This window comes from Bos javanicus, chromosome 24 (genome assembly GCF_032452875.1).
Source record: "Bos javanicus breed banteng chromosome 24, ARS-OSU_banteng_1.0, whole genome shotgun sequence".
NCBI lineage: Eukaryota > Metazoa > Chordata > Mammalia > Artiodactyla > Bovidae > Bos > Bos javanicus.
In genome coordinates, this window is record NC_083891.1 from 53,975,335 (window position 1) to 53,985,281 (window position 9,947).

Here is a 9,947-nt window from a genome sequence, read left to right on the forward strand (position 1 = left end):
TGTGAAATGCATGAATGAAAAAGATCTTGTCATTTTTTCCCTAGGCTCTACTGCGTGCCGGTTTGCCAAAGGGTCAGACTGCAGGAACTCTCAGATTGCTCTGAAACCCCACCTCACTTTTGCATGCTTGTCGTGTACACTTGCCCTTGTGAGAAGTGGAGAAGTACTAACGAAGGTCTTTCTTTTCTGATTCCTGCTCCTCTCAAAGATCAGGATTCATCAGAAATGGTGACAAATTCATTTCATAGCCTAAAGCCAGGTACGGTGTGCTAAGAAGCAGATGAGATTCACTGTGAATAATCCTTGATTTATATACTTAAGAGCTACTGAAGTGTACTTATTTCCTATTTTTATCTTTAATTCTAGTAAAAGCTATTCTGATGTTTTCTTTCCCCCGTCTATCTCAAGAGAGCTACTGACTTGGGTACAAAAGACTTCACTCATCATTCACCTGCATTTATCATGATCCAGTAATCTGAATATTGTCTTATTTTTGGATGGTTTTTGAAATTTGTCATTACCATAAGCCTTCTGTTTAGCCACAGAGTTCTGCACTATCCATAATCAAGGAGTGGCTTTGTAGGCTTCTTTTTAGAAGCAAAAACTAAATTCCTCACCTGTGAGAAATCAAGTTTCAGTGACTTTGAATAAATTTTGTGAAATAAGGAAGGCAAGAGTTTACATCTCAGAATCCTTAGAGTCCTAAAGTTGAGATAATTTTCTGCAGGCTGTTTTGGGAAGGGAGGAAATTTTTTCTACTTTTTTCTCAACTAACATGTGTTGTGTACTTTGGGGTTGAATTTGGAAAATTTCCCAGGAAACGGATGACAATTACTTTGCATGATCTAGATTGAGTAAATACACAATGACTAATTCAGCATGAATTCAGTATTCCCTAACTTCTACTCCACAGAGTGAATACAGATATCTTTGGAGCTCCACGGGAGACAGCAGCCCTTCCAGAATGGATGGCAAGCAACAGCAGCACGCTGTGGATATGGAGCAAAACCCGACTGAGTTGGTGAGTAGTGTGCATACCTTTTTTCCCCTAACACATTTCCTTTATTGTCTTCTTAGTTATTTATAACAAGGGAAATATCAGCCAACATTCACTACCAACTGGAAAATAACTGTTACAAACATTTTATCAAAGAAGATACACAGCTGGCAAATGAACACATTGGAAATGTTCAACATGCTGAACCATTTAGGGAAATGCAATCAGACCATAGCAAGATACCTCTACACAGGTAATATTGAAGATACTGACCGTATCAACCAAGCACAGGGGAGGAATATGGGGCAACTGGAATGTTCCACGCTCTTGATGGGAATGCAAACGTCATTCACTTTGGAGTATATGAAACATATATTCATATAAAAAATTATGTCTTCTTTCATATCTAACATTCTTGCTTTCTACATTTATTTTTTAACCCTCCCCAAGCTGAACTTGCATTTTTTTCCTAATGTTTACTATTAGAGGATGAATGGAATCTGGATGTTACTAATAGGAGGCACAAGTATTGAGGGAGTTACGTAGTACCAATTGTAGTAAGCAATTGTGCTATACCATCATTTGATAATTGTACATTAGACTTTTTGCCTAAATTTTTATATTTATATCAGAAATTTATAATAACATGTCAGTGGACAAGATTTTAGTAGATGATTTGAAGTGTTATATTTATAGCAGATATTAACAATATTGTTTATATTCATACATATTTAAATCCAATGAAAATATTTATTCTCATTGGCCTACCTGTTTCCAAGGTAGAAATTTATGGAAAATGTCTCATGGTGGGGGGACTTATGCTTAAAACGTTACATCATATTTCTTAGAACATATTAAGGATCCCATTCATCATTCACACAAATTCTTTCATCTTATAAATGACTAGTGACAGAAATTGAACTCAGGTTGCTCACATATATAATCATTTCTTTACAAGATGCTACTTTTCAAAAAACTTGAGTACTAGCTTTCTAACAAAGAGAATGGATTTTATAATTAACTTGACGTTGTCGAACCAAGAGAAAAGTCAGACAAGATAAACATGAAGATATGATTAGGTATAAGAATTGTTTTGCAACTTGAAGGTTGTATTTGTGTTCAGTTTGGGAATCCAATATCTAGATGACCATAAACCTGATTTATAGGATGCCTCTTATTCCATGGAAGCTGCAAAATTCCATTGCTTTAATATCATATGTACATCATTTTATTTCCTTCTCCTTTCCCCACATGTCAAAAACATTTATGCAATTTATTCCATTAAGTCAAATAATTAATTATGCAAAATACCCAGTAAACCAACCTCTGAGACCATGAAAAGGAATCGTTTGGATTTCCTATTTTTTAGTAATCTGACTGGCAACCTCTTATATTCCCTGAAACAAGGGGTAGAATATTTTCTTTTAATTCTTTATGAGTTTGTTTTCTTACTTTAGAACATTTGGAAAAAACAGAAAATTACTAATAAAAAATTTAAAAATCACCCATGACTCCTCCCAGAGGAAAAAGAAACTGCTAATATTTTGCTTCTTGCCCCCCATCCAATTTAATTTTATTCTTTTGATTGCTTTATCATATGAAATTTTTCTCAATTTATATTCAGAGAATTGAGAGCTTATACTACAGAAATCTTTTCTTAGAAGATGTTATTCAAGTTGTCTTTTTGCTTTTTAGTAAAGTTTTTTGGTCTTCTTTACATAAGTTGTATGGCATTTTATAGGCTTAGCCATTTTATTTTTGTGTTTGTTTTTAATTATATTTATTTATTTTTAATTGGTTGATAGTTGTTTTACAATATTGACTTGATTTCTGCATACCTCAACATGAATTAGCCATAGGTGTACATATGTCCTATCCCTCTTGAATCTCCCTCCCACCTCCCACCCTTTCAACCCCTCTAGATTGAGGAAGCCCTGGTCTCGAGCCCCGGTTTGAGTTCCCTGAGTCATACAGCAAATTTCCACTGTAGGCTTAGCCATTTAAAATGCATTCCTACTACCAGAAATAGCAGTTGCTATTACACATACAGATACCCACACATAAAACAGTGCCGTTACACATATGTTCTGTACTTTTATAACCAATTTGATGAGATCTTATTACTTTATAATTTATAGAGTATTTGGCTAATTGTTTGGGGTTCTGTAGGGCAATCATGGATGTGATCACTCGATGGACGTGAGTCTGAGTGAACTCCAGGAGATGGTGATGGACACGGAGGCCTGGAGTGCTGTGATTCATGGGGTCACAAAGAGTCGGACACGACTGAGAGACTGAACTGAACTGAACTGAACTGAGGGCAATCATATCATCTGCAAATAATGTTAATTTTGTCTTCACATTTCCCTTATTTATACGCACTGATGAGAACTTCTAGAAAACCAGTACCCGAAATTGGTGGCAGGAGATATTCTTCTCTTCTCCTGACTTTAAAGGAATGTCTCTGAATGTTTTACTGTTAAATATTATGGTCATTGCTTGGAGGTAATGACCTCGTCACATTGCTCATCACATTTGGGAGTTATTCTTTTCTTCTAGTTCTTTGGGGTTGGTATCATTTGTCTGCTTTTACCACTTTTAAATGCTGAAATTTGTTAAATGAGCAGTGAGCATTGAGATGATTATTTTCCTTCTTTGATCATTTAATATGAAAAATGTACTTGTATAATTCACATCATGAAACTGTTTATTAGAGTTTCAGATTTTCCTAGATCTTGGTCAGTTCTTCCTGGAATACATATTGGATTCAATGATTTTTTACATGTTTTATGAATTTATGTGCCTAGATCAAATAAATTTTCTTCATCCTTAAAAATCAGGGCTGGTGAATTGTTGATGTTAACATTCTTTCTCTGCAGCTACCCAGAAATCCCTACGGTTCAAACGAAGGAACACACTGTGGTTGTAGATTGCCTGTTGTGACCTTACAGCCGCAGTGGGTGAGATTTGGGGTCTGGGGGGCAGGGGGGCGTCTTCACTGGTCCTTTGAGGTGATGGCAAGGCAAGGTAGACAGGCTCTGCTCGCTCAGCCCCTCTGAAGGGTTCTCCTCTCCTTCAGCTCCTCCTCAACTGCCTGCCCTTCAGTGGCTCCGTGCTCCTTGGGCACCCCCTCACCCCCGTAACTCCACAAGCTCTGAGCAATGCAGGGGGCCCACTGGCCTGGTAATTTATCAGTGCTGTAGTCTTTTCCTGTAAAATCCTGCTCCGTACCAGAGCTGATCATTTTTATACTTTGATGTCTTTCTAAGCACAGCGAACTTTCTTTTGTTTATGTTTAAAAGATCAAAAATGTATTTAATGAATCATTTTCTAGTTACAAAATCTCAAAATGTCATTTGAAAATGGGAGATGACAGTGAGCCAAATACGGGTCACTTTCCATCACTCCAAGATAACCAGTCTCCATGTTCTGATCGGTCTTTGGTTTTTCTCTCCTGGATGGCCAATTAGATAATTTAATTTATACTGTAAGTATAGTAGCTGATATGAGGTCATCACATGATATATTCCTGAGGCAACCTATTTGCAGTTTAAGGTGATGCCTTTATTGCTTTAATACAAAGGGTTAACTAAGAGGGGACATTTTGTCCTTATGCACTTGTGGACAAGGCGTGTATATGTATGTGTGTGTGTGTGTGTGTGTGTGTGAAAGAGAGAGGGAGAGAGAGGGAGAGAGATGATTTATTCATTTAAATTATAGCATTTGTAGTAATTTTAAAAAATAGCCATATTCTAATGGAAATCATTTGCCTAAGTTACCACTGTGTTCTTGCTGAAATGTTCACTTTTCATGACCCTGTGCAGGCGACGGCAAAGCCGAGGTCACCCTGGAAAACGTTTCTGCTGTGTCTGCTGGCCTGTCTCATTGCCACAGCCCTTGTTGTTCTGCTCTTCTATTTTGTCCACTTGGGTAAGCCCGCCGCCGGCACCACCATCGTCATTCATGCCGACGGCAAGTCCAATCATGTCGCCTGCATTCCTGGTGCTGCCCCATCTCCGGGCCCATCCTCCCTGCCTGTATCTCAGAGCACTCTGCCTCCTACCCCGGGGACCAACCACAGCTCCTCTACCCCGGGGCTCCCAGCTCCTACAGAGACGACCATGAGCTCAACGTTGGTCCACGAAGTTGAAATTGAAGATGAAGAATGACATTTGGAGGGGTCTTTAGCCCTCCTCAAACCGGATCCATCCACTGATCCTGAATGAGGCATGTCCAAGGTATTCTCCCCTCCAGCCGAGAGGTTCCAAAATGTTTAGCTTTATGAGACTTGCCCTCTTGCTCAGTCATTTGCTGTGTCCCATATGAGAATGACGTCAGTGTTCTCAGTCGAGGACCCTCCAGTCTTCAAATGATTGGAAAAGAAAAATTTAAACTGAGCTCAGTTGATTCATCCTGGCTAGGGCCCAGAGTTTCCTTTCATCCTGTACACCCCATCTTAATCTCATTAGTGAGGATTTCAATTGCTGGAGAAGCTGCCTGCCTCCTGGATGTTGGTTCTCAAGCCAGTATTTACGATCCAGTTGTTGATTATTTCCCAATCTCATATACTTGACTCTTCTCGGTATTTGTATTCCAGTACTCTTGCCTGGAAAATCCCATGGACAGAGGAGCCTGGTAGGCTGCAGTTCATGGGGTCGCTACGAGTCAGACACAGACACGACAGAGCGACTTCACTTTCACTTTTCACTTTCATGCATTGGAGAAGGAAATGGCAACCCACTCCAGTGTTCTTGCCTGGAGAATCCCAGGCACGGGCGAGCCTGGTGGGCTGCCGTCTATGTGGTCGTACAGAGTCAGACACGACTGAAGCGACTTAGCAGCAGCAGCAGGGCAACAAGAAAGTGTTCAATTAATGTGGTTAACGAACACAAATTATTATGGAACTATTCATCATTACAGAAGCTTTCTTACTATTGGGTGAAAGGAGGGCACATTAATGAGGTTAGAAATGAGAAATGTTTCAGAGAAGGGCTGAAAGTTAAACAAAGGTGGAAGTTTAAGGGGAGATCATTAAAACACAAAACGAGAGGGCTAAGGGGATTGAATAGATTGAAAATCCAAAACACACTTAGAAACACTTCAAATATAACAAATGGTGTATTTTCTCTATACTTTTTTCTGATATTATCAATATTATTTTCTGTACTTTATATTTTGCTTAAAGTATTATAAACTGCTGCTTATAAAATTTGAACTTTTATTTTGTCTTATACTTTGTAAATTTGACGGCACATGGCTTATAATTTGGTGTGAAACACAAGACCCTTGTTCAATGTTACTTGTATTTAGAGTGTTTAACACTCACTAGAAACATAATCACTTTATTCTGGAGACTTTGGGGTTAAAATCAACCTGCCCATTCCATCCTCAACTTCCAAACTCTACAAAAGAGGAAGACTGGTTCAGAGAAGGCAGCTCCTGTTCAGACTCAGACCCTACGGGTGGCAGCAGATCCAGGATCTCTTTGGCACAGCATCGGAGGTTCTAAATAGGTTCCAAAAGCATTAAAAGATTTTATGTTATATGCCATTCTAGGTTCATTTGCTATAGCCAATAATAGAACATGTAAATTACACAAACCTTGGGGCTTTATTGAGTAATTATGCTCTGCCAAAGAAAAATTAGAAATGTGGTCATTTTCTAGGTAATTGTTATTTTAGGGAAGCTAGTATTATTTCTCAGACACAGGAAAATGTAAAATTTTGAGATTTTGAAAAGTTTTTCAAACAGTTTACCAACATTATTTGATAATAGAATTTAAGAATGATAAACGGCATTATATAAATTTTACAAATTTCACAAAGCTCTAGATGAGATTAATGGGCTAAAAGGAGAAAGTGTGCATGCATTTCTCCCTTGTAGAGTTTTTTTTTTTTTAAATTAGAGGACAATTGCTTTACAGTGTTGTGTTGGCTTCTGCCCCACGACAAGGTGAATCAGCCACGAGTATTTATGTATATGTGTGTGTGCTTAGTCGCTTAGTCATGTCTGACTCTTTGCGAGCCCATGGACTGTAGCCCACCAGGCTCCTCTGTCCATTCTCCAGGTAAGAATACTGGAGTGGGTCGCCATGCCCTTCTCCAGAAGATCTTCCCGACCCAGGGACTGAACCTGGGTCTCCTGCATTGCAAGCAGATTCTTTACCATCTGAGCTACAGGGGGGTTCCTATTTCTATTTATCCCCTCCCTCTTTAGCCTCTGTCCCATCCCACGCCTCCGGTGGTCACAGAGCACTGAGCCAAGCGCCCCATGTCACACAGCAGCTCCTGGCTAGCTCTCTGCTTTGCACGCAATAGTGTATCTATCTATGTCAGCGCTCCTCTCTGCATTCACCCCACCCTCCCCTTCCCCACTGTGTCCACAAGCCCCTTCTCTCTGTCTGCATCTCTATTCCTGCCCTGAAAATAAGGTCATCAGGATCAATTTTCTAGATTCCATATATATGTGTTAATATACAATATTTGTTTTTCTCTTTTTGACTTAACTTCAGTCTGTATAACAGGCTCCTGGTTCATCCACCTCAGTTTAACTCACTCACATTAATTCCTTTTCGTGGCTACTAGTAGAGTTTTAAATCAATTCATTTCTATTGTGTTTTTGATTTATATGCTTGTGAAGAAGAAAGATTGAATTCCCTAGTTTCAGATGTACTTCCTTATATGATTTAAATTTTGCTTTGCAATATAAAAGAAAAAAAACTTTTAATACAAAGATCTCAGAATGTACCATTAATAAAGAATTTAAAAGAAAATTTCATATCTTAGAAGCCATTAGAAATAGCTAGATGTGATAAAAGCCGTTCTTTTCTTCCTTTGCTCTTTAAGATTATACAGAATGCACTATGGTAAAACCGGGAGAATAACTTCATTGTGTTTAACAAATACGCTCTTAGCAATGAATTTCCTACGTTAAATATTGGAGGATATTGTAATAAGGGTTATCCGAGATCATCAGATTTCTGTGCTTTATAAAATGGAATTGTGAATGAGCTCTCAGATTCATTTATTGCTTTAGACTTCTACAGTTTAATAAAATCTCTTTTTAAATTAATTTTTCTTGGGGTATAGTTGCTTTGCAATGTTGTGTTAGTTTCTGCTGTACAGCAAAGTGAATCAATTACACATCTACACGTCTCCCCTCCTTTTCGGATTTCCTTCCCATTTGTGTTACTAGGGAGCACTGGGTAGAGTTAGTCTACCAGTGATCAGTACCCAGCTGTTGGGTCAACTCTTTGCAACTCCACGGACTGTAGCCTGCCAGGTGGGGTGCCGGTTCCTTCTCTGGGGGATCTTTCCGACTCAGGGATCGAATCCATGTGTCCTGCATCTCCTGCAGGGCAGGAGGATTCTTTACCACTGAGCCACCTGGGAAGTCCTGAGTAGGGTTTCCTGTGTTAAACAGCAGATTTTCATTAGTTATCTGTTTTATGCCTAGCAGTGAATATTTGTCAATCCCAATCTCTCAATTTATTCCCCGCTTTCCCCTTGTGAACTGTAAATTTGTTCTCTAATCTCTGTCTCTCTGTCTGCTTTGCCAGTGAGTTCCTCAGTACCACTTTTCAGGATTCCACCTATAAGTCATATTAGTAAAATCTTAAAGTATTAAGCAGCATTGTGGAAAATGTCTTCACCATTTAAGACACTTTACTCAGATTAAAATTTTTCAAAGTACTATGAAAATACTGAAGTGTGTGCTTACTCAATAAGAATGTAATCATCCATTATAATGATTTATTCATTAAGTATTAAAACCATATATTTCTAGTATTTATTATTTCAAAAATTTATTCACTGTATTGAATGACAATAATATATTTTAAAATAGTCAGGAAATTCTCTATTTAAAACATCTACTAGAAATGTTCAGGTCCATTATTTATTCTTAAATGTGAAGTAATCCTTGTGGGATTAAAATGTTAAGTTTTCAAATGCACTTCACCAAATAAGAGTGCGATTAAACTTCTTTGGATGCTTTACTAAGAAAATGTTCTATTGGGCATTTTGTTTCCAAAATAGGTCCATTTACTTATACTGAAAATCCACTTTAATAGGTACAATCAACTTTACCCCATAATGATGTTCACAATTATTTTAGGAAAAGCTTTCAGAAGTTACACTGTGTAAGTCATTCACTTTGATATTGTCCAATTTCAAAAGCTTCTGAACTTCGGAACCACCTCTACTTTGAAACAAATTATTATTTGTGAACTTTCAATCGCTTAGTCTTTAGATTCTTTAATAATCTCCTAAGCATCTCATAACTGCCATTAGAGTGACAGACATCTAATATCGGTGTTATGATCAAGTCAAACATGTTTCTACTTTGTCTTATCTCTTTCTAACTTTTACTATGGCATCCAGAGGGCCTTTTCCAAGTTCTGTAGGAATCTGTCTTTGTCATCCAAAGTGGTCCTTACCTTCAAAGACAATTTCATCAGACCTGGTTCATTTCTAAGAGGGAATTCCTCAGCTAGAAAGGATTCCTTTTGCTAGGAAAGGAAGAGCAGAGTGATTAACCAGTGTCCCCAGCATTTGGGCACTGTACAAAGTTCCCACTTCAATGTCATCCCACCTAGACTGGCAAACTAAGAAATGAAGAAATAACCAGTAATAGGAAAGAAAAGCAGGGGCCATGCAGCAAGAGCCATTGTGGTTCCCAGAGACTTGATGGAACTAGGAGATACTATGGTAAGTGAAATAAGCCAGACAGAGGCAATTATTACATGATCTCACTTCTTGAGGAATATACAAAGAGCTGAAATCATAGAAACAGAGTAGAAAGGTGGTTACCAGGGGCAGGGGAGTAGGAGGGAGTGGGGAAAATAGAGAGAAGCTGGTCAAAGAGTACAAACTTCTAGTTTGAAGATGATAAATTCTGGGGATCTAATGTACAGCATAGTGATTATGGTTAGTAATACTGTATTATACAC

At 38.3% G+C, this 9,947-nt stretch overlaps 1 protein-coding gene across 1 annotated transcript; it reads left to right on the forward strand.

Annotated features, from left to right (window-relative positions):
- The first annotated feature begins 756 nt into the window (after window positions 1-756).
- Window positions 757-8,068, forward strand: LOC133237765 (dynactin-associated protein-like). Its single transcript, XM_061400253.1, has 3 exons — window positions 757-1,021; window positions 3,877-3,957; window positions 4,822-8,068. Exons 1-3 carry the CDS (start codon window positions 965-967, stop codon window positions 5,164-5,166), a joined length of 483 nt encoding a protein of 160 aa, XP_061256237.1. The 5' UTR covers window positions 757-964; the 3' UTR covers window positions 5,167-8,068.
- Window positions 8,069-9,947: the final 1,879 nt, after the last annotated feature.

What these genes read in the sequence shown, in the direction of transcription:
- LOC133237765 (XM_061400253.1), top strand. Translation starts at nt 965, where the DNA reads ATGGATGGCAAGCAACAGCAGCACGCTGTGGATATGGAGCAAAACCCG. An exon ending in AGCAAAACCCGACTGAGTTG is followed by an intron (nt 1,022 to 3,876) that starts GTGAGTAGTGTG and finishes CTTTCTCTGCAG; the next exon opens with CTACCCAGAAATCCCTACGG. An exon ending in TGACCTTACAGCCGCAGTGG is followed by an intron (nt 3,958 to 4,821) that starts GTGAGATTTGGG and finishes GACCCTGTGCAG; the next exon opens with GCGACGGCAAAGCCGAGGTC.